At 39.4% G+C, this 27,286-nt stretch overlaps 1 protein-coding gene, 1 long non-coding RNA gene and 2 other non-coding genes across 5 annotated transcripts in view; all 4 read left to right on the top strand.

The window, feature by feature from the left end:
- LOC114470647 (caskin-1) overlaps window positions 1–22,026 on the top strand; it is a 70,392-nt gene extending 48,366 nt beyond the window's left edge. Inside the window, exons 13-21 of one of the 2 annotated variants that reach the window (XM_028458964.1) lie at window positions 4,163–4,244; window positions 8,691–8,758; window positions 10,969–11,076; window positions 11,585–11,686; window positions 12,817–12,955; window positions 13,650–14,452; window positions 14,527–15,184; window positions 16,095–16,713; window positions 20,903–22,026. In XM_028458964.1, the coding sequence (XP_028314765.1) occupies window positions 4,163–4,244; window positions 8,691–8,758; window positions 10,969–11,076; window positions 11,585–11,686; window positions 12,817–12,955; window positions 13,650–14,452; window positions 14,527–15,184; window positions 16,095–16,713; window positions 20,903–20,999 (2,676 nt within the window). In that variant the 3' untranslated portion in view covers window positions 21,000–22,026. The remainder of the gene's footprint in view (window positions 1–4,162; window positions 4,245–8,690; window positions 8,759–10,968; window positions 11,077–11,584; window positions 11,687–12,816; window positions 12,956–13,649; window positions 14,453–14,526; window positions 15,185–16,094; window positions 16,714–20,902) is intronic. The other variant, XM_028458973.1, reaches the window with a different exon arrangement.
- Window positions 22,027–23,876: 1,850 nt separating this feature from the next.
- On the top strand, window positions 23,877–26,251 carry LOC114470898 (uncharacterized). The gene is made up of 4 exons (XR_003674926.1): window positions 23,877–24,073; window positions 25,499–25,561; window positions 25,757–25,818; window positions 26,025–26,251. It is a non-coding gene; the product is annotated as an uncharacterized LOC114470898 (long non-coding RNA).
- LOC114472676 (small nucleolar RNA SNORD60) lies at window positions 25,600–25,688 on the top strand. Its single transcript, XR_003675172.1, has one exon. It is a non-coding gene; the product is annotated as a small nucleolar RNA SNORD60 (small nucleolar RNA).
- LOC114472690 (small nucleolar RNA SNORD60) lies at window positions 25,865–25,955 on the top strand. The gene has a single exon (XR_003675174.1). It is a non-coding gene; the product is annotated as a small nucleolar RNA SNORD60 (small nucleolar RNA).
- Window positions 26,252–27,286: the final 1,035 nt, after the last annotated feature.

The following is a 27,286-nucleotide window of genomic DNA, read 5'->3' as shown; positions in this document are numbered from 1 at the left end:
AGCCGTTACACGGCAAAAGCAAGAGGAAAAAGGAAGACCGAGTTGAAGAAGCTCAAACGTGTTCAGGAGGGATGAGTTCCGCGGCGGTCCCTCTGACTCGCTATGTGCGGTGGACTGTGCACTATCCGCTTTCAGTTTGTGCACAGTCTGCCCCACATACTGAGTCATAGAGCGATAGTGAAAACAGAGGGGATAACTGGCTTGTAAACCTAAGAGAAACATTATCTAAGGTGGAGAGAACAGGTGCAGTTCATCTGCAGTGTGGATATGGAGTGTCTGTCTGCTCTGACCAACTGGGCTTGACTGCTTGTGTGATGAGCGGCTGTGACTGTGAGCGTCTTATTGTCCTCAACAGTGAGTGATACATGCTTTCATGACTCTAAAACATCAGAAAACTCTTCTATAATACAAGACAAAGTCCCGACATTTGTCACTAGTCTCTTTTAAGAAAAAAGTTGCTAAGAGCTCCACAGTTGTGTGCGTTCGCGCAAGCGTTTCACAAGTGTGGAGCATCTCACGATTCTAAATACTGCAGCTTTAAGCTGTGAATGTCATTGTCAAACTTTTCTTTCCTAGCGAAATTTAGGGAATACAGTCAAAATTGACCAAATAATAATGCTTATTTAGAATATGTTTGTTTGACATACAAAATTTTAAGTATTTAATGGTTAAATTGTAATTATTTTTAACTTAATGATTAGGTCTAATTGAAACATCTTTTCTCATTCTCATATTTTTAAACAAGGTGCTTTCACATCAGTATTCTCACTGTAATCTCTTCATTGCTTAATGGTTGTATTTTAAATAGAGAAAACCAACCTTCATTCTCTATATGAGTTGAAAAAAAATGGTGCTTGATGTGTACAGATATTTGTCAGTTTTTCCCAGAAAAGAATTTGTGACAGACTGCATGAGATAATTTGGTAGATATAATTGAGATACAATACATAATTGATGGGTGTATTTTGCTTGTGTATTTGTTTGTGACCATGCAGGCTCACAATAGGCTTTTGTTGCGATTTTCTCCTTTAAATCAGATCTCAGCATCTGAAAATCAGAATCACTTTTGCTTCTTGCAAAGATTAAAACAGGCACAGTGCTGAGATATGTGCTGCATCGCATCTAATGTTTAGGTTCCTACACTGGGTTAGTTTGTGCAGAGGGAAGATGAACGCTAACAAATTGCATCTTTGTTAAGCTTGTTTCTAAGATGTTATAATGAAATTATGTCAACTTTTTAGTATCCACTGCTAAAAAGTAACCATGGTGTCTGTTTGTGTTTTATTCTTTTAAAGAGGGAATAATACAAAGAGTTAAACGTTTTTAACAGAATACAGTTACGCTCAATATTTTTTATTTATTTACTTCAGTCTGTTTCTGTGGTGCGTCCCCTTGAGTAATAAAAAATGTCCCTAACAACATTTTCACAAAATTTTTAACCTTCATTAGAAAAGGTAAAGTTTTTAGTTATTCTTCTTCAAAACTTGTTAAAATAACATGAAATGTGCAATTTTATTATTTAAACAATAATAATAAAGTTATGTGAGTGCAAACAAAAACATATTTTTTTTGTATTTTTAACGCTTTTTTAACGTTCAGCAAAGCCATTGTCACGCCACTAGTTTGGGAAACACTAGATTAGTCTATCCTAAAAAGTCATGTCTATTTTCTTAAAAAAGTATTTTCATGACCGAAGTAAATTTAGCTCTAGAGCAAAGTTACTGCGAAATGAGAGCTTTGAGAAAAGAAAGGTATTTTCTTGTAGAATTAATCCTTATTTATGACAGTATGAGTAAACACAGATAGACGTCTAGTGGTGCATAGTTTAGAGCAGTGGTTCCCAAACCGTTTGTGCCCAAAGTCCACCAAAGTAAAACAAATCTGAAGGCTCACCTATTGTGCAAAACAGCCTTTATAACACGTGTTATCACTCATATCATGTATAATATCTGTAAATGTGCATAATTATTTACTAATGACAAATAAAACGTGACAAAGACAACTATGAAATATTTATTAACAAAATATTTAAAAAAAAAAAAAAAAAAGTATAGAGTTAGCCTTATGTTTGTATGATGAAATGAGTGCATACAAAGTTGTAAATTTAATAATAATAATTGTTGTGTCGTTGTATATTCAATAATTAGGGCCCTTTAAAATCCATTTTATTTTTTCCAAATTCTGTTTTATTTTTTTCAAATTCATACATTTTTTTTTTAATTCCATTTTTTAAGAAATGTTAATCAATTTTTTTCATTAAATATTCGTTTTTAACTCCGGTGAGGAAACAAAAAAAATACTAATAAAAAATTGAAAATAAACAAAAATATATGTAAAAAATAAAGTAAGATACAGTTAAAAGGTAGATACTGTATAAATTGTAGTGACATGGATTATTCTGACTGCTCATTTTTAATTATTCATGTCATATAAAGATGTATGAGAGCAGCATTGATGTCACCATATTCCCCCTCAGGGATCAATTGTTTAATGAATCTGATCAGGTTTATTGATTAAGTTTTGATCAACTTAGTTTAAGTGAACCTAATTTAAATAATCCTGATGACATCATACCAGACTGTAATGATTAAACAAAAACAAATGAATGCAAGGACGCATCAGTTATTTCACCACTAGGGGCCAGAATATTTTACAGTATCAGAAGTTATTAATCTATGATGTTTCAGACTCTACAATCCCTGGTATCAATGGTCTTGTCCACAACAACAACTTTTCCAACAGATCTTCTGTAGCTCTGGTTAGATGATGTTCAAACACTCTCAGCAGGTGAAGCTGATTAAAGATGACTCATGTTTTCACGGAGCGATGCAGCACTTGACGAGAAACGGAGTTTCACAGACACAGCAAAGTTAAGCAGGGACTGATCGGCTCTGTATTTTAGCAATCACTGATGATTTGGCTTTGCTTTAGACACTGTTTCGGGTGGTTTAGGTGTTGAATGCAGCCAGGATGAGAGGGGGTCCTTGGAAACATTTCCCCATTTAAAAAAAAAACGTTCCTTGCCTCACGGTGATGGTGTTTCATGCCGATTCTGTCCATTTCCGCGTTCAACAGTGGATTCCGTTTTCATTAGTCGATTCTGTCTGCGATTCTGTTAACGTGCACTGCTTGGACCATTGCTGCTTACACCAATAAAAATGTGTTTAATAAAGTAGAAAAATGATTGTAAAAATGTAGTTAACACAAACCCAAAGCTTGATTTGCCCAACCTGAATAATTGTATTGTTTTTTAATATATTATAAAATATTTAATAATATTTTACATCCACAAGGACAAAATATAATAAAATTTTTTTTAAATAGCTCCTACTTAAATTTGTTTCATAGTGTGTAGAGTAAAAAAAAAATAAGAATTTTCCACAAATAACAAAGCCTGAATTGCCCAACTTAAATATGTATTTATACAATTTACATTTACAAGGCCAGAGTATAATTTAAACTGCTTTTAAATATGTCCTACTTTAGTTTTTATGGTATGTTAAGTTAAAAAAGGATTTTCCACACAGAATAATTGTTTGTACACGTAAAGGAATTTCTAGATCTTGAAGTTTTAGTAATGAATTAATATACAATATCATTTACAAAAACAGTGATTAACCTATAATTATTTAATATCTTTGGGTGATGAAAGCCTATATTATTTTATCTTTATTTTCATGCTACATTGTGTGTAGAATTTAATTAAAATTATTGTTGTTTTTTTATATATATATATTTCCAAATCTGAAAGCCCTAAGAAATAATATATAACATGTTATATTTCTTAAATTATATCTTTCTTATTAAACAACTTAACCTAAAAGCTGTGGACATACAGTACAGTAAGTGGTCACATAGGGTTGTTTTTAACACACTGAAGTTATTAATGAGGTGAATAACAGTGAATTCTATAAGATATGGATGATATATTTGGATACATTTGGTATAAAATGTCCTAATTGTATATGTTTCCTTCTGTTTGTGCTGCTTCAGTGTTGGGTGGGTGAATCAGGAGGAATAGAATAGAATAGTTGCCTCCTTCTGTTATGTCTGTGTTGAGCTGAATCATTCTGCACCTCTGGGATTTGAATGTTTATGCTTGAGTAAATGTTTTTATGTGTGCTTGTGTGTTTGAGTAGCTGTGTGTGTTTGTGTGTTCCAGCTCCTGGCCACTGTGCTGTCTCAGTCTGTAAAAGCCAAGGAGCATCTCTTGGAGCAGTCGCAGTCTGTTGAGCAGGCAGCAAGTAAGAACACACGTTGGTCTCTACATCAATAGACGTCACTTAAATTTCCCTTTTGATGCTGAAGGATTTCAACAGGCAGCAGAAAAGATGAGTTTTCTCTTCTCTTAGAAGATCATTTGTGCGATGGTTCAGCTCTGAGGATGGAGGTTGTCTCGCACCAAAGTGATGACATTTTGAAGTGATCAAGGCTGCACTCACAAGAACAAGAAGTGCCTTAGGGCTTGTTTGGATCACTTTTTAGATGATTTTTTGTTTTCTGTATTTCATTTTTAATCAACCAGGCACTCGCCTGTCAGTTCATATCAGACACAAGCAGCATTGTGTGCCCAGACTCTGCTTTGTGTTAAGGTTTATGTAATGGAGAAAGGAATCACTTCTATAGCTGTACACTGTTCATTGTGTAGGTCAAACCCAAGGGCTGGGGGCCAAATCCGGTCCGTTAGAGCATCTAATTTGGCCCTCGGGAGAAAATAAAAATGACAGAAAACATGAATTACTGTGTAAATTACTAAATAATCCAGATCCACAATATTTTTAGGGGCTTGCATTTTTCATTTGTTTATATCACATGAATGCAGTCATTTTTAATCTCAAATTGTGGAAAGAACTCACAATTTTTTCACAAATCTGGCAATTTCTCACAAACAATCCCACAAAATTCCTCTAAATTACACAAAAATTGGTAACAAAATCAAGAATTTTTGAAGTGAATTGAACTGATATTGAAAACTTGAGCCCAATCATGTTAAAATAGTTTTTTTTACCCCACCTAAAATCTATGTTCCACTTGAGATCAAACTGGTTTTTATTTGGCCCCTGAACTTAAATGGGTTTGACACCCCTGGTTTAGATGCTCTGTTGCACTGTCGAATCAAGCCCCTCATGACAATAGCCTGTCTCATATAATGATATACGTGCTGTTGCTCTTATTCAGACACTGACATCAACTTTGTAATATTTGAATATTCTTCTAGATAGCGGTATACCGATCCGATATTGATATCGGTTCAATAACTGCAAAAACAACAAACAAAACCAGTATTAGATTATATCAGAGTGCATCTGAAATCTGTGATATAAACACTCTGATACAACTATGCTATTACCTTCTACGCTGCTGAAATTCTAATAAATGGGTACCCTGTCCCACTGCTGTGTGAATGTGAGAGTGATTGGGTGAATGAGCTGATATGTAAAGCGCTTTGAGACTGCTTCAGTGTGGTTATAAAGCGCTATATAAATCAAGTCCATTTACCATTTAGTTTTCTCTCATTCCTACTGTTGCTGACTATTTTTTGTTTGAGTAATATCACTTGATCGAGCCTTTTCTAACATTCTACACGACAAAAAATTAATTCATTAATTTTCTGGGCTGTAAAGCGCAATTTTCCAAGAATAGTCCATGTAAAAGCAACGCCGTCACATAGACCTGTACTCTATTGGCTGATGAGGGTGCCCTTTAAATGACTCTGCCAATCAGAACGTCCAGATCGACGGGCTGCTGTACTCAGGTTCGGGTTAACGAAGATTTCCATATACTTTCACTGCCCCACCTCTGTATATCAGTCCATTTACAGATTTTTATCCCCCGCCACAAAATGTGGAAGGAGATATAGGTTTGAGCTCCGTTCGTCTGTCCGTCTGAGTTAAAGGGGACAGCTTTTCTCAGAAACCGTTTAAGATATGATAACCAAAGTTGGTGTGTGGCTTCAGGGTAACAATACCTTGATGGAGTTTGAAAATGAGGAGTGCACATTTATTTCTTCCGGAGTTATTGCCCTTGTTACGTTTTTTTGCTCTGTTGGAGGTACAGTATCTTCAAAGATGACAGCTTTTCTTTGAAGCCGTTTAAGATAGTTAGTAATTTTATATTCTGATGTGGTAATATTTTCTTATGTATACATCTAAGTTCTTAGATTTAGGACATTCAGGAAAAAGTTGTGAGGTATAATAAGAACCAATCTGGCGGAAGATGTTGATGACTGTCTTTTTGTTGTGGTCACCTGTCTCAGAGTCAAGTGCGTGATCGCTCCTGAACCTAATATGGAGATATACCAACTTTATGCCGTTTATTATTTCTTGCTGTTACAAACTGGCTGAGTTATCTTACATTTTAAGCCCTATTGCATATTTTATTTACCCTCATCTTACTGCAAATGCATATGAGCCCGCTCCCCTCCCTCGGTCCAGAAACTTCAATTTATTACCAGTATTTGCTTTTTATTTAATCAAACAACTTATTTTAGGATTATACTGTAATGAAAACAAATAGACAACAAATGTACGACATTTGCAGTCAATCGCAATTTCCCTGCACTCAGACACCATCCTGCATACAAAGCACGTCTCATCTCTTCTGTGTTATTAGAACTGTGCTTCACTTTTCCTACAAGTTCCAAAGCTTTATAATGAACGTTCAGTTCACAGAGATGTTCAGTGACTGTGCCAGATCAGTCAGGGATGACGGTCAGTACGCACCAGGGTTGGGGTCAATTACATTTTTAAATTGCAATTATGTCTTACATTTTTTATGTTCAATTACAACTTAACTACTAAGTTGAATGGCATTTTTTTTTGCAATTACAATTCAAATTACAAATATTATTTTTTTCTCTGACAGTCAATTAAAATTAATCACAATTACAGAGCCTTTAAAAAATAAACCCATAAAACGCAACCTTCCTCTTGTGCTAGCTTTATGTTAGCATCTCTTATGATAACAGGTTAGTTTTGACCCATGTCTTAAATCAGCTGTAAAACACATTAAAAGTATTATATATCATCTAATTTGCTGCTCAGCTCTTGATTACATTATTAGGCTTCCTTATCAATTCAAATATTGGTATTAACATTTTTGGTGTGGTGTGGGTGTGGTGTGGGTACCCCTCGATTTAAAATTATTTTTAAATAGTAAAATGATCCTCATAAGACCTGGCAGGAAAACTTAATCTGCCACATATTTTAATCATTGTTACCTGCGTATGTGTAAGTCATAGAACTGTAACATGGTTCCCCAGGGTTGTGTTTATGACTTACACATACGTAGTTAACAATTTTTAAAATATGTTTCAGATTAAGTTTTCCTGTCAGTTTTCATGAGGATCATTTTACTATTTAAAAATCCTTTTAAATCAAGTTTTTTTTTTTTTTTTTTTTTTTTTAGAATTACCATGCCAATTACAATTACAAAGTAAATGATCTGAACTCAGTTACAATTCAATTATGGTTACAACAGAAACATAGTTTTTCAATTGCAATTATTATTACAAATTTGTAATTAATCAGTGGAAAAACGTGTGCCTACTGGCTGAAAAACTCCACACATGGAGCGCTCTGCTGTATTGGCCACATCTTCATATTTAAATGGAAAAAAAAAGCAGCCTTGCAGTGGAAAATGTGGTAAAGTATGTATGACACGAGCTGATATTGTTTAAACATCGGTAAGGGCCAATATGTAAGGTTGTAGTACCAGTATTTTATCAGCCCTTATTCAAGAAGTTATATATAATAATAAAATAAAGAGTTGGAAAAGAGTTTGGGGGCTGAGCCAAACCCCTGTAAATCAACACTACACTGCAATAGTCCATCTATCCCACTTCCCACCTAACACGTGGCCCCTGCCAGAAACGTCCTGTTCTTTACACAACAAACAAACCTTGACTCCACTATTGGACGACTAAATTGAGATATGTTTTATGCTCTACAATGTTGTGATGACACACTTCTTCTCTGCAAACCCGACACATACAGTAGTTTTTCAGATTCACATCGGGAACTGGATTTAGCGCCGCTTCGTCTTTCACTGGGGAAGGAAACCTTGTTCTGACATTAGTTATATTGGCACCCTCACGTTGCCAATTACAGGGTGTCATATTTAGCAGAGCACTCATCAAGTGTTATTTTATGCACTCACCTGGTCTTGGATGTTCTGGCAAGCTGCTTAGTTGAAAAAAAATCCCCAAAATGGCATGGTACACCGCCTAAATTTAGGCAAAATGTTGAGTCTCACTTTGAAAGAAGCTCCTAGATTAGCATATTTAAATCTGCTGTCATTCTTCTGGTTTGAGTGTGATACGTGTGGGATGCGTTGTGCTAAAACAGCTCCATGAAGGCAGCCAAACAACAGAATGAATAAGAAGCTCCATGTAGGCAGTGTAAAGTCGTTGAGTTTTATGTTTCGCTGCTTCCTGCTGCAAAACAATTCTCTCCTAAATAGCAATGTTAGCTTTAACTGGGTTTAAGGACTGTTCAAAAAGGCAATGTCATTACTGTGGGAATCATCTCCAACAGATTTATTGAACAAACAACTTATATGAAGTCATTTTTATAAGGTCAGAGTTTTAAATGGAATTTTGTAATAATAAACTAATAACATCCACTGACTTAATAGACTTACTTTTTCTGCCTTTTTTTCTGTCTCTCTCTCTCTGTTTGTCCAACTTCTAGGCTCTTCGAGTGGCACCGCACATGAACAACGATCGTTTGAGAGGAAGGTGGAAGAGGACGATGGGAGAGTGAGTCTTCAGATGACTAACTAGTTCACTTGATGTGCCTCAGTTTTCTCACAACCAGAGCCATGGTTGTAAAGAACGTCTACAATGGTGCTAATGGAGACACTGTAGACGCAGCTGAGATTTTGCTCATGTGGTCGTGTTGCACCTGAACAGATGACACACTGAGCATACGAGTGTGTCCCCATGGAGACGAGACAAATAACAGACCGGAAGAGTCTGTTGCTTTCTCAGCCTCTGTCCCTCCATTCCCTCCCCCTCCACACTCACTCACTCACACACATGCTGCTGCTGAATGCTCTGTGGCGTTCAGGGGCGGATTCACAAAAGGTTTAGTGGCATTAAAACATTGCAAACATAGCACTCCACACACTAATAAGGAGTACAAAGCCCAGGGAAACAGGACTGCCCGTCTTCAGCACGTCAGAATGCGTCCTCATTCCATTTAGCGCGTTTCCCTCCAGGGGGAGCAAAAATATGGAAGGAGGAAATGCAAATAAATTAATGCAGGGGACGCAATGTGATTCATGAAATCATTGTTTTAGTACAGAAAATTAGTAAAACTGAGAAGAGGTGCAGACACACACGCAGTTCACAGAAAACAGCTAAGATGAAAAAAAGGCTCCAGCTGGATGTGCGGCCCCAGCAGCTGCGGTGCAGACGGTTGCTGTGCACAGAGATGGATATATGGATATGACCATGGATCGATATCTTTTCGGACACACTGCTCCAGTCTGTGTCTTTCTCTCCACGTTTTGACCATCAAAGTCTTGTGTCATGTTGATCTCAGGCCAGAATCAGCAGATTAGATGAGTAATTTATGCAGTTTTGATCACTGATGGCATGATGTTCACATATGAGAGTGTGCGTGACAGCGCTGCTCAGACGTACTGGATTATGGTCAGTAGATCATCTTCAAAGAATGCAGACTGATTGACAGACTTGCTGCATTAACTCAGATCAATGGTTATCAATAGGACAGTTTCTGTCCAAATCTGCCTGTTTTTCATGGACTGATCAGAGCAAAGTTACAGGTCCTGACGGTACACCCACATTATATTAGGGGGAAAAGTATCATTAGGTTTTTAAGTTGTTTTTAAAAAACAAAAACAAATAAATCTTTTTATTTGTTTATTTAGTTTTCTACATTATTAAATGTTTGTGCAACAGACAGAGAAGTCCATCTGCCTCAAATTGAACTTCCTCAAATGTCAGTGTGCTTGTGCGCTCTGACGTTTCCACAAGAAACAAGCAAAAGGCTCATTTAAATAGTGGTGATCTGCACCAGTTCTGCTAGTGCACTAATGATTGCTGCAATCCTAGTGAATTCCGTGCAGCAGGTGAGGAAACTGCGTCACTAAAGGATTTAGGGAAGCCACTGGATTACCACCCTTTATTTCATATCTTAGTGAATCCGGCCCTATGTGTGCTGCACATCCGACTTGTCGCTGTGTTCTGGCAGGAAACTGGAACTCGTTTCCTGGAGTCAATATTTGTTCCTCTTTGACGGAAATACAATTCTTCATGAAATAATGTATTCCTGCCAGTGGTAATGGTTTTAGTCTTAGGACCCTTATCAATAAGGCTCTGGTGTGATTTTTACCTATAAAAATGGCTTTCTTTCAAAGCAAAGGCTCACATATTCACAAAGTTCCACAGGATTCCAAAGTACCAATTAATGCTTGGATCAAAGCAAACACAGTGCAATTACCCACTTCACAATTTTGAATTTAAACATTTTCTCGAAGTTTTGTTCATGTTCATTCACCCTCCTAAGAAGGTGGCAGAAATCCCAGCGGCAGAGATCTAAAAACCTAACTGGCTAATTATCACTTGGGGCATGTATTATTTTCACTGCAATTTTTAATTTGCTCTTTCTTGTGTGGCTATTTTTAAACTCTGGTGAGTCACAAGCAGTTTTTTTTTTAAGTCACAATCAGTGTAGTGTAAAAACTGAAAAGTCACTTGAGGATACTTTATTGTATGTGGAAGTCGTTTTGAACAGGTTGATGTAGGCTCATGTTTGAGTTTTTGTTTGATTTTCTTTACTTTAAACCTTAAAGTTATGGATTTTATTCATGTCACTAAATAAGAAGTTTATCCACAGTTTTCTGGAAAGCCTTTGCTGCTGCGTTCTGGTGCAGGGTGCCTAAACGTGTGTGCGCTATGCTTTAGAAGAACCAGGCAGTAGTGTTCTGTGCTCTGTGTTCTAGAAGCAGGCAGTAGTGACGTGGCTGGGTGAGTTTCAGCTGCAGTTCTACACCACCCACTTCCTCACCGCCGGATATGATCTAGACACCATTAGCTGCATGACCCCTGAGGTAAGGTCATGACCCCCTGACCCCCTCACGCCCTGCCCCTTGTCTGTCAAGGCTCCGTCGAGAGCAGCTCTCAGATCAGCTCCCCACTGACCTGGATGATGTCATCATGACCCTCCTGTTTCTGTCACATGACCCCGGTGTGAGTCCTCAGCTTCAACCAGTCGCTTCCCATACTCTGTCTGCTTCATTCAAATACCTGCGTTCACACATTTTGTTCTCAACAGTGCTTGAAACATTGCTCGCTGTGTGTCCTTGAGTGTGGATTCAGTTCCATTGTGTGTGTGCACGTCTGTGTATATTGTGTGTTGTGTGTACTGAAGCAGACAAAACAGTATGACATACACTTTGCCAGAGGCAGGAGAGAATCATCAGAGATTAGCTGAAGTTTAATAATCCTGAAGGCATATCAAACGCCACTCATGTATAAACGTTGTGTGAGAAAAATCGACATACCTTGTGTGGTGGTACTGGGGACTGTGATGTGATGATGTTATGTTTTTGCTTTAAGGACCTTACTGCGATTGGAGTCATGAAGCCGGGCCACCGAAAGAAAGTATTGACTGAGATCAGCAAGCTGCCTTCTACAGACTGGCTCCCTGACAACAAGCCTGTAAGGTTCACACATGTTCTGTAGAGAAAGTAAACGAGCTTTAGCAGAATCATAACAATAATTACTCCCTAGCAGTTTGTGTCCAGACCACCCTATTACATTATCAGCAGACACCATATAGAAGCCATTATTAAGTCAGTGATGCTCAACATGTGTCTTAATTTTAATTATTATTCCCCCAGAAAACCTTAAAAGGGGGAAACTTTTTAACCCCTTTTTAATCTATATTCTTTGGCCATTTTGCAACTTTTTTTGTCCCATTTTCAAAAAGTTCTGACACTCAGATTTTAGCTACCTTTTGCCTATAAATATCCCTTTTTTCCTATTTTTTATCCGATTTTTGTCCCTTTTCTTTTTTTTGGCCACTATTTATCCAAATAAGCTCTAAATACCAATAGATACCACTTATTTCCTTTTTCCCTTCATTTTGCCCCTTTTTGTTCCACATTTTGGCCCTTTTTCACTATTGTTTGTCACATTTTGCCCATTTAAGCTACCCATTGCAGGTACATACCACCTGGTTCTTTGTTTGTCCATTTCTTAGCCACTCTTCACTGCTTTTGGCCCACTTTTGTCACTTGACACTTATTCTTGCCATGTTTTTGCCACTTTTGGACCATTTTTGGTCACCTGGTACCATATCTGCCTCCACTCGCTTGTCAAAAAAAGAAAAACGTAGCGAAACGGACCGGCCCACTGGGATGATGCCCGGTATGCCAGAGGGCCAATCCACCCTGCTCCCTCGTGAGACCTTGTACTTTTTTTTAAGTATTTCAATATTTAGCAACATCCTCTGGTCTCTTTACAATTGAAACACTATCCTAAAAACATGCTTTAATGCTGAAGTATAGCAAAGTGAATAGATGTGTAAATACTCCAATGCTTCCTGACATCATTAAAACAAGCAGCATTGAGTGCTTGTGATTTAAAACACGCCTCATATTGTTTATTGGTGTGCCGGATGGTCACAACCCCATGAAAGATGAAGGTTTCTCCACATTTAGGCCCTAAATACACCAAACATTCACACTGACCAAGTATGAAAGCGGATTATGTGTTCCCTGTGAGCTCTCAAGCTTTATAGATGTGTACATTTATACTGTATTTTTTTTCCCTCTGTATGTGTGCAGGCCAATCTGGCTGACTGGCTGTCTCACCTGGGGCTCAGTCAGTATTATCAGGTTCTTGTGCAAAACGGATACGAAAACATCGACTTCATCTCAGAAATCAGCCTTGAAGATTTGCAGGAAATTGGCATCAGTAAGCTTGGTATGTTAAAGCTACGTTAATAGCAAATTATGTAAAATTAATTAATTGAAAATGTTACAAACTGAAAATAGCTTTTTGATGTGAGATGCAACCTTTAAAGTGTAAGTACACCCTCTGCCACTAGGGGGAAATTCAAAAAATGCCTTGATTGTCGGCGTTGCTCCCAGAATAGTTAAGACACGCCCGGTCACGGCAGTCCCGCCCCCACTGCACTGTGCTTTCCACATGGAGCTGTCAATCAATGCTTACTGAGGGCTGTGAGAGGAGGAAACTAGTCCCATCTATTTTTGGGGGGGGGCGACGTCACTGATCCAAAAAAGACGTCACTGATCTAATCTCAGGCAATAGCAGAATTAAATTGTAATAACCAGCGTTCACCTCAGTCACTCTGACAACTAAAAATGGTCAATTTAAATACTTACACTAAAATGTGAAGATTGGGACTAGGATCAATAAACTATATTACTTCATACCCAATAATAAGCATATTCAGAAGAAGTGGTTTTAAACCCTGCAGCATAGTATAGCAGTTTGTGAACCTGTAGGTTTGTTTTAATGAGTTTGATGATGATGTAAACCTGGACTGTATGAAGATGTGCCATTTTAAATAATTTAGGTGCTTTCATTTTTGCTTTTATAGAGTAGATCAGTGATCACTTGGTCATCCAAATGTTTTTTTCTTGCCTCTCTTCAGGGCATCAGAAAAAGTTGATGTTGGGGGTAAAGCGACTGAAGCAGTTACAGAGGGGGGAGAGTGGCCCTGAGCCTCCACTGAGCCCCTCCACACCTCCATCCAGCCCAGGCGGCAGCACCGTCACACAGAGTCAGAGAGAAGCATGGAGGCAAAAGGACGGGGCCCCCAGTCCACTGGTCAAACCTCGGCCAGGTATGACTCACTTCCAGACCCCTCCTCACACACCAAGCCAAACCCCACCGCAAACCCCCCCACATGGTCGCACCCAGCAGGCCTCTCCTAGGGCGAGGCCGCGTCCCTCTGCCCAGACATCAACAGCCGATAATTCACTCCCTCTGCTGCGGCTGCCCTGTGAAGAGGAAGAGCGGCGTAGAACCAGCAGTCTAATAGGCTCAGAGTCAGACTCCAGATATGCCACTGTGTGTCGCAGTAGCTCCTCCCACACCGCCGCCACAAATGATGTCACTGTCAACCGCAGTCAGTCCTCCGTCACGCTCCGTCCCCGTAGGAAAGGTCGGCCTCCAACGCCACCAAAACGTTCCTGTTCCTCCATCACTGGGGGTGATGAGGAGGGGGAGGGGCTGGAGGAACGTCTGCTTGGTTTACCAGCGTACCGAGAGCGGCGAGCCAGCGACTGTGGCAGCCTGGGAGCAGCTTTAAGAGGTCAGGAGTCAGCAGGTCTGGAGCGATCAGAAGGAGGCTCTGGGAGCGTCCGCAGTCTGGCTGCCATGCTGGAAACAACAATTGTTAGTGGAACCAAAACCCTGCCAAAGAATCTGGGTAGCAGCACCAACTATCTACAGGTGGGTGTGTCTACTCTAAAGGTCAGATGATTGGCGTTTAGGCATGTCTGTGTGACAGTGGTGTAATCTTGCAGGCGAGTCCCCCTCTGCTTCGCCACCAGCCCAGTGCAGGAGGTCTGGAAGCTGAGGAGGAGGATGTTTTAAATCGGCGAAGGACCATCAGTGGACTAGAACGCATCCCTCAAGATCAGCACGAGCATTTACCTCAACAAGCGGTCCAGCAGCGGCCAGAGCCTCGGCCGCGATCCACTGTGGTCACCTCAGCATCAGGAGTTACAGACGGCATGGCAACGCTCCGCAGGAAACCACGTCCTCCAGCTTCAGAGGCCGAGGCACCAAAAAACACAACTACAACCGTTATTACCATGACAACCGGCTCAGACACCATCCGAAGAAGACCGCGCACAGCTGAGCACGCGGACAGTAACATTGAAAGCAATAATCAGTCCAATTCTCCAAGCAATCCAACAGATGGGAGCTCGAAACAAGAGGCTGAGCCGCAGCACAATGGAGGAGTTGTTCTGAGGCGGAGGCCCGTGTCCGAGGTTTCTGATAGGACGGACACCAACAAGGACACCTGTGAGTGGATGGAGGCCAGAAGGTCTCTGAGGCCGCCCGTCTCACCCAAGCCTTCCACTGCTGCCACAAAAAAAACACAAGCCGACCCTCCAACCCCAACACGCAGGGTCCCCATTCCTGGGCCTGATGGCATCGAGGTGACACAAAGCCCTGGTGAGACACACACACACGCACACAGAGGACCACTGTGTATGGTTTGATGACCTTTAACAGAATATACATTAACAAAGTTGTATCTGAAAGTAACAAGAGAGGACTGATTGACTAATGTGACTAAAAAAAAACACTTTTTCAAGAAAAGGCCCTCCCTGGGTGAAATGGTGTTCCTTTTGGGGTAAAAAAAAATGTACATTTTTTTCAGATTTAAAAAAAAAATTGTCTAGGGTCTCATACGGCCCCTCAAATCTGACTCTTTTTCATGAAATATGATAATATATGCATGTGGACGTTAATTTATTTTAGTTTAAAATAACATTTCAATCATGCATAATGTAAGAAATAGTTATAATTCAAACATGTGGAACGTATTTTACAAGTTGTATTCAGTTTTATCACTCTCATTGTGTTCTGTAATAGTCGTAGTTTTTACACAAAAAGTATGTAATGTGACATAGTGTTAACCCAAATAATTGTTTGCTAGTGCACCTACCCACTGTCTGTACTGGTTAGTGCCATCAGGTGATAATATTATATATTATTATAGGGTACTAGAATAAGAATTTGCCCACGCTTTTCACAGGTGTCCATAAGAGACGAGCAACTGAGGCCAGTGTAATCATTCTCAACCATTCTGTCATAGAGTTATCGCCACATCCTACTGCCACTCTGGGTTGCCAGTATTGACTAACATGTTTGGCCAGCAACAGAGACCTGTAGAAGAGTTTGGTTTTCCAATAAAACGCTCTGCTAATTGAGACTTCCTATATGTAAAATAAATGTATAACAGTTAAAAACAATCATCAGTCTCTGAAGCTTTGGGATGTTGTACAAATATGGATCTTATTTTTGACTCAAACAATGATAACTTGGACTAATAAGGATCTCTGTCATATTTTCTGAGCAGAACCAAGGAGGGTTCCTCCTCCTGTGTCTCCCAAACCTCGAGGACCTCCAACCGCTCCCAAACCGGGAAAAGCAACCGTTGCCTCAACCACCAGGAGTCCAAGCCCTGCTGCTACCAGCCCCTCCCCGGCCCTTAAACCCTCCACGCTGCTCTCTGCTGCTCCTCTTCCCGCTCCTGACACCCCGTCTACTCCCTCCCTCTCTCCGGGACTCCCTCTCACTTCCGCTTCTCCAGCCCAGAGTCCCTCCACTCTTTCACCGCACCCTGTCAAACCTCCCCGCTCTTCCATCGCTGGTCTCTCCATTGACCTGACAGGAGGAAGGGAGGCAGAAGAGGAGGAGGAGAGGAAGAGAGAGGAAGAGGAGAGGAAAAGGGAGAGGGAGCAGAAGAGACACAAAGAGCAGGAGGAGGAGAGGAAGAGAGCGGAGGAAGGGACTCAGAGGGAGCGAGACAAGAGAGCCTTAAAGAAAGAAGGAGCATCAGAAGAAGCAAGGTATCAAGAAGGAGAGGCAGAAGAGGGTGAGAAGGTTCAGCATCAGTTGGAGGAAACCAGTGCCTCCTTAGCTGCTGCGTTACAGGCGGTGGACCACAACATTAAAGAAGAGGACCCACAAAGCAAGTGAGTATCTCATCCACCAACTGCTGAGACCTGTGTGTGGACGTAAAACCCAACAAGACCCTCAGAGGCCTGCAGGTCTGCTTATAATATAAGTCAATGATGATTAAAGAGGAAGTGAAACACTATTAACAAATGACCTTAGTTAAGCCCATTGGTGCTCTTGTTTTTATTATGTGCACTATAACAAGTATATACTTCTTTTATATGAACATGATCTGACATTTACTCCCGTGTTTATAAACTATAGACTGTTCCGCCATCTTGGCTGTGACGTCAATGTATTGATACTGTTACTACCCAGCAGCATTCCAGCACTTTGTTGACAATGTGTGTGGGTGTCTGTTGCCCCTTTTGCAATGCAGAACCTGCCTCAGCAGTGACACAGAGAAGGCATGTCTGACCCAGCGTTCACCTGCACCCCCCCCCCCACCTCTGAGCCTACACGAGTGACGCAGCAGAAAAACATTGTAGCCTTTAAAGGTTCTAAATCAACTTTTTGGAGCTTTTAACCTTGTTACAATATTAATTCCTTTTCAAAAACACCCACAAACTATTATTGAGCTTCCTTCATCTCTGAGAAATCCTCAATAATCCTGCTCTATGAGCTGCTTATCTGCTTTCTTCTGAAAAACGAGCATTTCAAATGCTAGTGACGTCACTAGCATTATGAACCGCCCCCTCCAGGAAGTGCCTGCTGCTGGTGCCGCGCCGAGTCCACAGTGAACGCTGCAGTGTAGGCACCCAGGGAGCAGACATCGTATCGCCTTTGACTTGACCTGACGTATTTGTGACCCAATGTGACTCAACGGTTTAGTTGATAAACAAATGATTATCACCTGAAATGCACTATTCCTGTATTTATTAAAGATGAGGTGGAGAAGAAAGTGAATTAGCAGCTTAAAACTCCGGTGAGTGTTTGAAGCTGCTGCTGCTGCTGCTGCTGCTGCTGGATGAACACACACATTGCGGAGACGGACTCACACAGTAGCCACTTAAATAGCCCTGTGTTTTACTGTAATGTGTAGTTTTTTTGGCTAAAAACAATAATAACAGAATGTGGATAGCAAAAGAAAATTGCTTTGGTGATCACTGATCTACCTCAGAGCGAGTCATGCAGGAGCCTCGCAGGCAAGTCAGTGTATAGACACGCCCACTCATCATGAATATGCATAAGCAGGCTACAGTAATCTACAGTATATATATATATGTTTATTTGATAGGAACAGAACAAGAAGCATCGTTACAAGTAACCAATGCCATATTCATAGGCCATATAGCTAACAGCTAATTCGCAGACCTGGTCCCTAAGACATAAAAATACATAACATAAATCATTACAAATAATACAAATTACTAAAGGAAATAAAATATTATACACGTCTGTTGTGTCCACAAGTTTGAGTCAGTTTGAGCCATTGTTTAACTTTACTTTTAAACTCGTGCAGGTCTGTTAAAGTTTTCAGATCAACAGGTAAAGTGTTCCAGATCTGTGGCCCTTGCACTGCAAACGCTGTCTGTCCAAAAGCTCTTTTGCATCTGGCTGGTCTACAGTCTCCACTGACAGCGCCCCCTAGTGACGATCCCATGAGCTGCACATTTTTCAATCATCCCTGCAGCGATATCGGGAGCGAGGTTGTTGACACATTTAAAAACAAATTTCACAAAAGAGTACTTCTTAAAATTTTCAAAACTTAAAAGATTATGCTTTTCTTGAATTTTGCAATAGTGCCACATTATGGGCTTTTTATCAAGCACTTTTAAAGCTTGTTTGTACAGGGAGATCACACCTTTCTGAGTGGACTGATTAGCTTGGCCTCACACAGTGATACAGTATAAAAAGTGAGACAACATCATTGCGTGAAAGTACAACTTGGCTGCACTGATTGACAGGCAAGATCTTATTAGACGAAAACAATTCAAATTAATCCTAATAGTCAGTTATTTTCTTTACATGAGCTCCAAATTTAAGATTGGAGTCAAAATATACACGGCTGTTGAAGTGGAATTGAGAATGACTCTTTAAATCACTCAATACCATTAAATCTGACGGTCTTTACCCGAACCTGACAGGGCCTGATGAGTCATTCTGGATTTAGCCCTAATTTCCATCATTGTACACGGGCTAGTCTCCGACACTGTGCGGTAAATGGTAAATGTCAGGTGAAGGTTTTTGATTAGTGTATGAAAGATGCACAAATGACTGCTGTGGAGGTAAATCAAAGGCTGACCTCTGGCAAATGAATAAATGATGTTAAAAACGTATAAACACCACATTCTCAACAAAAGACAAGGGAACTGTATTAAAGCCTGATTACTGCTCCAATGGGCAATGCATGTTATGGTTGTTTACACACGGAACGTTGACGTCTCACACAAAATTGCGCATCACAGGTAAAGAAGTTGGAACGTTCAAAAAGCTGACAATGTTCCAATTAACAACAAAAACACAAAACTGCCAATAAAACATTAATGCTTATTTCCAATTAATCAAAAATTATCTACTGGTCAAAGTAAATGGTGAATTGATTTATGTAGCGCTTTATAACCACACTGAAGCAGTCTCAAAGCGCTTTACATATCAGCTCATTCACCCAATAACTCTCACATTCACACACCAGTGGGACAGGACTGCCATGCAAGGCGCTAGTCGACCACTGGGAGCAACTTTGGGTTCGGTGTCTTGCCCAAGGACACTTCGACACATAGTCAGGTACTGGGATCAAACCCCCAACCTCTTGATCAGAAGACGACCCACTACCACCTGAGCCACGGTCGCCCAAGTGTTTCACTTCCCCTTTAAGTCAGGCAGAGCAGTTCACATGAATAAATACTTGCTAGAATGCAAGGACAGAAATGCACTTTTAGATTGTGTGTGTGTGTGTTATTTTGCACTGTTAGCTAAACTGATATCAGTTCCTATTACCAGAGACCCTGTGCATCTTTTAGGCGACTGTAAAAAACACAGGATTTGTGTTTTTCTCTTCTTTCTCTTCACCCAGCTGTGCTCACCAACCACGTCTGCTCATCGCATTAGCTTTAATCTGTAACCAGTATTCAGTGTCAGTGACTAACTCAGACTAATCTCATCAGCAACTGTCAAATATGTTTGTTTTTTAAATCCTGTTTGGGGGGAAAAAGAACTTTTCTAGCCACTAAAGAGTGAATTAATATTCTGAAAATCAAGCTAAGATGTGGTTATATTTGTCTCACAGTAGCAGCCTGTTCACACAATCGATAGAGGTGTTCAGGGTGGAGTAGTTTTCTCTCAGTGTTATGTAATGACTGATTGCTCTATTCAGCCATCTGTGTCTGAACCCACAGGAGTTACAAACAGAGGAGGTTCAATGTTTAAGGCTGGCAGTGCTGAGGAAAACTTTTAAAAATGGGACTACTTTACCGTTTTAGAACCTGTGTTCCGCCATCTTGAAATCACGCGATTGATGACATCATACAGCCCCATTTGCCTGTAAACATCCCATTGTTTCCTATTGGAGTGAAGCTTTCAGCCTGCTTTTTTAGATCATTTAGCAGCTTTTTGGTCAAAATACAAATCTGTGCTGCTTTTGGTTGCTCTAAAAATAATATGGAAAAATTAAAGATGTTGATGTAAACCTCTTTTGTTTACGGAAAGAGGATAAAAACAGTGACCAGAAAAGTAATCTTTGACCAAACGGGGTGACAGTTCCAATTCTGCTGTTTGGTAGTAGACAATGAAGCAGAGAAGAAGAGCTCTCCTAAGGACCTTTACTCTCCCTTAAACAGTGCGCTGACACGATCTGGTGGCTGAAGTTAGCGAATAATTAGTAACACACAAACCCTGAGAATAGAAGTCCATTTGGGTGGGAGTCTTTCAACAGTCTGTGATCACTCTCTTTAAAAGTTAATAAAGTAAATATGGTAAAAAAAAAAATATATATATATATATATATATATATATATATATATATATTTTGTAAAGGGTTAGGGTTACCACATTTGTAAATACAGGATCCCTTTAAAGAGACAGAAGACAGAAAAAAAACAGCTTGGTCAACTTAAAGGTAGCAGGTGTAGTCGAGGAAAAAAAAAACACTTTTTGAAGCATGGCTCAATAAATATATGAAATGTTGAAAAAGTGCATTACATGTGAAAATAATGAATTGTCATCACCTGCTGTTTCCTGCTTCTCAACATATTCCTTCTCTTCCAGCTCTTCTACGGGAAAAAAAGCAACAGTCTCCATTTTGGATGACATTGGCAGCATGTTTGACGACTTGGCAGACCAGCTGGACGCGATGCTTGACTGATGCCGCACCCGATGCCCCGCCTCTGTCATTTCCAACCCTAACTCCCCTCCCCTCCCTCTCCCATTGCGTGTTGGTTTGTCAAGAAATCCCTCCTGAAGTGTGATGCTGGTGCTCAGAAAGAATCTGTCCCTCTTGCGCCGGCTCTTTTCCATGTAGCCTGTGTGCAGCTCTTTGGGGGGGGGACTCCTCTCTGTGTGGTGCAGTAGCTGTGGTGGGAGTACGCTCTTACACAACCTCTGACCTCTGCAGCCCAGCCAATCACCAGATGCTGCTGCTGCGTCGACCGAGAAGCACAATCATTGTCCTCCTTGCTCTCTGCTCCACACACTCGGGCTAGTTGTGTTGAATTAAGTCAGACAGAGGAGACAAGCAGGTGAGTGTGTTTGCTCGCCAGAAGAAAAGAAAAAAAAAGCACATTAACTGTGTGACACGATGTTGTGTTGCTAAATAGATTCAAGAAGAAGCAAAAAGATGAACTTATCTAAAAAGGATTTCTATGGTCACAGGATGGGTCCGTGCACTTTCTGTGCTCGTCTCCTTCCCGCCATGTGTCAAAGGATGCATTTCTCCGTGCAGGTGACCCATAGCTGAATGTGTGCAGGACTGCGGCGTGTGTGACTTCCTCACCTGTGTGTGTCGTCTCTGTTCATGTCGCTGCTGTTGTCGTCGTCTTTTGGAGTGTGTGTGTGTGTGTGCGTCGTCCCTGCTGATGCTCATGTCAGTGTTCTCCCAATCATACAATAGAAACTCTCATGGTCAATAAGAAGGTGCACAAGAACACACACACACATAATACACAAGCACACACACACACACATTAACACACTACATTTCATTCCTGATGGTGTTTTGCTTTGTAGGTGTTTAGCTCCCTCTGGAGGTTTTACTTGGAAATGGAACACACACATCACACACACACACACACACTTATACAGTATATCCCTTTGTCCTGCTGCAGTGAATAGTGTTTTTGAAAGATATTCCTCTATTTCAATGCTTTCTATTGTACATCCAGTATACATAAAAACATGAAGTTTATAATATACCTGGTATTTGAGCTGTCAGAGCTCTCTCTAGTGTTGGTTAGTGAAACTGCCTCAAATTTGCCCACCTCCAAATATGTCCATTTATTGCCCCCCTCCCACCCCCTGCCCAGTTTAATATCTGTATTTGTTTAGTTCACATCTCTCTGTGCCTTGTAAGTTTATTATATTTGGTTTTGTTCTTGTTCCACACGTCAAATCTTTAATGATTTATTACGTTTCTTTTTCTGTAACATCCTTCTTTGTCTCTGATGTCAAAGGTCATCAATGGGTTGAGTCTAGTAAGATCTCAAAAATGCGACCCCTCCCCCTCAATGGCTCCCCTTCTTCCCTGGTTTGACCATCAGTGTTCACCCCAACGAAGAGTCCACGTGTATTTTTATGCTCATTGAAAACAAAGATATATTTGAGAGACATATGGTTCTATGTGAATAATAATAATGATGATGATGATGATGAAAAATATAGACTCTAAACTGAGGTGAGCTGATTGAGGCTGTGCTTTTCTGGTTGAGTTCTGGATGTGCTGTGACGGCTGTTGTGCCATTGGTTGGGTTTCGGTTGTGTTTCTGCTGTGACGATGCATTCCTGTACAGCTGTGATCAGAATAAATGTATAAATTAAACTTTGTGTTGTTCATCCCTGAAAATACTTAAAAAGAGCCCGAGTGGGGAAAAAAAATAATACATGAAAAATGGTGTATAAAATGGCCTGTCCAAACAGCTGTAAATTATAAGTTGATCTGTGTGTATTATTGCAGTTCCAGCTCTAAATACGATTATGGTATACATTTTTGTTAAGTTAGTGAGTGGTTATTATTATCTACTTAGTTGTTATGATAGTTTTCTTTTATTCATTGTTTTAACAAACACAAGATAATTTTAATGTTATAACAGAAACAAAAGTTGAATATTTGTTATTAATTGTTATTTACAAGTGCTTAACCCAGTGGTTCCTAAACATTTTTTTTTTTTTTGCTCGTGACCCCATTTTAATATCACAAATTTCTGGTGATGAAAGAGAAAAAGAGTTTTTTCTTCCAGAATTAGTTTTTGATCATATCTGTTATACTGTGTTACGAGTAGCCAGAATTAGTGCACAAAGTGACAAGATGCACCAGCTCAGATATTTTTTTGTGCTGTTTTATTTTGAAAAATACAAGTAATATAATTTTAAATTCCAGGGGGACTCCACATGTGGTTAGGACCCCAAAGTTTAAAAACCCTGACTTAACCCTAAGTTAGTGTTTTGTAGTACACAAAGCCTATTTCTTTATTATTATTATTATTATTATTATTATTAATAATAATAATAATAATAACTTAGTTTCAGGAAGTAGCAGTACCATAAAGATGGACGAATGAAAAATAAAACGTTTCTGAATGTTGAAAATAGTCTAATAATCTGTTTTTCATGTTTGTCTAAATTACAATTTAAAATTTTTTAAAAAGTTTTTTAAGTACTGGCACGAAGAAAAATCAACCATGAGTTTGTCGGTTGCTGTAGGGGAACACTAAATCATTCAAATATCCGTATTACAGATTAGAAAACGTTCCTGTTGGGGAATTTTAAACTTCATTTCCCATGATGCAAAGTACCTTAAACTTTTCAGCTTTACGTTTGTTCTGTGGCAACATTTTTTTTAGTTTGACGCAGAAACACATATAAGGAAATAAAGAAAGAAAAGGTGCAATGGCAGAAACACGCCTTTATCAGCTTTTCACAAAGCCATAAAAGAAGGCTAGCTGCTAGCCTAGCTGTGGCTAGCCAGTTAACACCGGAAGGGGAGGAGCTCTGAGAGCTGAGCCGGATCTCATAAAGTCACCACGTGGACTAGGGTGAGGTCTTTCTCTCCTGGACCGCAGAGCTGATCAGAGCTCACTGACTGACTGACAACATGGACGAAAGTTATTTTAACCATACGCCATGGCAGCACAGACGGAGGTCTGTTAAGTTAACAGACACAGGCTTCATAGCCTCTAACCTGTTTATGACACCGACTGCTTCACACTGACATCAGCCGTCTGTCCTGTGAGTATAAACCAACACGTGCTTTCTTTCCTAGCGCCAGGTCACGTGCTGTAATAAGATGTTTAGCCAAATAAACATTTAATGGAAATTATGTTTTTTAATCATCAGTGTGAGGTCTCTTAAATACACACCACAAGTTGTTTGTGTGGTAGGTTTAGCTCTAATATAGAGGTTAGTAGTTAGTTTAATAAGGGCCGGAACGATATAGGATTTACACCACCGATACTCGATATAGTTGCAGATACCTGATATACGGGTTAATAGCTGATATATTTGCCGATATAAGAACAATAATACACACAATGTTATCACCTTTTCCCCCACAATGCTTAAAATATGTTTCTAGACAAAGCAGCAAAACACTAAGTCAAACAAGAACTGGAAAGAATAAGAAAAGTATTGCTGGAATACAGTGTTAAAAAATAATAATAAAGTTGTTTAAATCTCAAATAGTACAATAAACAATGATTTTATTATTATTATTTTCTTGAAGCCCAATGTAACTAAACAATGAACTAGTGACACTCATTGACCTAGGGCTGGACGATATGGACCAAAACTTCTCTATTTTTTTTCAAAATAGCAATATATGATATACATCTCAATTTTTATTGCAAACTAAATCTGACCAGGAAGAAAATTCTGTTAAACTTACTGACCCTAATGCTTCACAGGCACATTTATTAACAAACTGCTGCACAATATGTTCCACTTTTGGCTTCTTCTCCTACAAAGGACAGCACGTGTGAGTGAATTATTTAGTGTGGCTTGTTTAGGGGAAGGTCTGGGTTTGGACCCATTCACTAATCAGTCGAACTAGGCTTTTCATGCTGTTCTGAGACGTAGTGAAAGCAGAAACTCCTGAAATAAGTATTTAGATTTTTTTTTTCTTTTAAATATGTCTATTGATATAGGCAATATTTTTATTTTTTTTTATATTGCCAAAAATGAAAACTGGATATATCTTTAATATTGATATATTGCCCAGCCCTACATTGATTATTTTAAAGTGCCACAGAATCTGTGCAGCAAAAAGTCGAACACATCATTTGCATATTAAAGCCTGATTAATCAGCTGGTGATTAATGGCTGATGGTAAATCTGGTCAGATTAATCAGATGCACTGTTTGATGGGCCAGGCTTTAATTTAAACCCTCACATTTTGTCATTTGCGTGATATTCTAATGGACTGAGCAGTGTCATTTTCTTACTGTTTAAGTAACTTATGTTGGCAGATGCAGCTGATTTATAGACCAAGATCAATTACTGTATTAAATGTGCTAGGATTGTATTCAGTTCACCATTTTAAATTGTGCATTTATATTCTTTTTTGAATCGTTGAGCTGATCAATGTGGATTATTACAAAGTAAGTTTTTATCTTCTCTGCCATTTTGGAATCTAACCTTGTGTTTGTGATCCTCCAGTCGTCTGGACTTGATGAAGATGATGATGATGCAGAGCTTGGAATGCTCAGGTGACTTTTTGAGGTGAGTGATTTGAGTCAAACTGTTTATTGAACTGGTTGAGCCCCTGATGACAAACTAAACACACTTTTCTGACACCTACTATGAGAGCTGGACTCCAGCTCCTGATTCTAGCTTTAAACTGAGGCTTTGACATCTGTACACATGTGGCCATAAATGCTCTCTTCTTCTCTGATCTGGTTGTGTTGTTGTTTGCAGCTGAGAATGGAGCAGACAGGAAAGTTCCAGATCAACGTGTGCTGTGACTGAGATGGAAATGTGTAAGTCTTCAGTGAAGCTTTTAAAGCTGAAGTATAAAACCATGTCAGCCTGTGATGACAAACTAAACTAACTTTTCTGACACCTACTATGAGAGCTGGACTCCAGCTCCTGATTCTAGCTTTAAACTGAGAGGCTGCACTGTTCTAGTGTTAGGTGTGTGTGTGTGTGTTGGGCAAGTACTGACTCTAGTGTTTTCTCTTTGTAGGCAAATCTTGACTAAACAGAGCCGTGTGACTTCCTGCAGCTTATCATCAGAAAAGTCCGGCCTGAATGACGCTACAGGACCAGAGTCCAAATTAAAAACTCTTGTCATCAGCTGTTGACTGAAAACGCCAAGACTTTAAACATCACCACTACGGAATGTAAAGTTACATTCCTTTTGAATTAACATTTTTGTCTGTTTGAGGAGAAAATAAAAGAATAAAAAGAACACATCTGCCTTTTTTTACTTCATGGGGACATTTAATAGTTGGGATGAAATCTGCAGTTATGTGTTGCCTCATAAAGACCCCTTATTCATACATGCAAATCAGTCGCTTTTTGGCAAAATTTGTCATTTTGATCTCAAAATGGGCCATTTATGTGAATGTATAGAGCAAATGAGTATTTTCATCACGCACTCCTAAATGTTGCTGCTTAACTTTAGTGTCTGTGAAGCCACACTGTTTAATTTGAACGTCTCATCTGTGGGAACAAGTTTTGTGGACGAGACTGATACAGAGATTGTAAAGTCTGAAACATCTTACGTTCATGACAACATGATAGCTTCTAATATTCTGGCCCCTAGTAGTGAAATAACTGCATCTTTTGTCTCATCTGGAATAATATCAGGATATTTTAAATGAAGTTGATCAATACTTAATAAACCATTGATCCCTGAGGGGAAATATAGTGACATTAATGCTGCTCTCATTCGTACAGCTTTATGACATACGATTATAAATAATGAAAAAGGAGCAGAGAGAAAAATCCATGTCAGTACAATCTATAGCTACCTTTTATTGGAATTGATGCTTGGTTTTAAATTACGCTTATTTTGACACATTTCTGTTTATGGTTTTCTTTAGTTTATGCTCAGGAGTTAAAAAACAATATTTTCTGGAAAAGAAATACAATATTGTTAAAAATCTGAATGAAAAATTGTGGAAAACCGAATTTGTAGAATTTTTTTAATTTTATATAGATTAATGTTTGCCAGTTTATTCACCCTTTGATGAAAGAGTGGCTGGTAAATGGCTCATGGAAGCTGTTCTGATTGGCTGGTTCAGACCAAAATAGGAAAGACTATAAAACCAGTAGCTCAGCAGCAGTGGTGTTAAATAACAGAGTGAATAACTGTACAATTGTTAGATACTTTTACTTTAACATCACAATTCTTCATATTTACAGTACATTTGAATTGTTTTTCACAAACCACAACTTGTTTTTTGCCTGAAAAAAATAGTATATTGTGCCTTATTGTACTCT

Source organism: Gouania willdenowi, chromosome 1, assembly GCF_900634775.1.
Source record: "Gouania willdenowi chromosome 1, fGouWil2.1, whole genome shotgun sequence".
Lineage (NCBI taxonomy): Eukaryota > Metazoa > Chordata > Actinopteri > Blenniiformes > Gobiesocidae > Gouania > Gouania willdenowi.
This window is presented reverse-complemented; position numbering and strand designations above follow the sequence as displayed.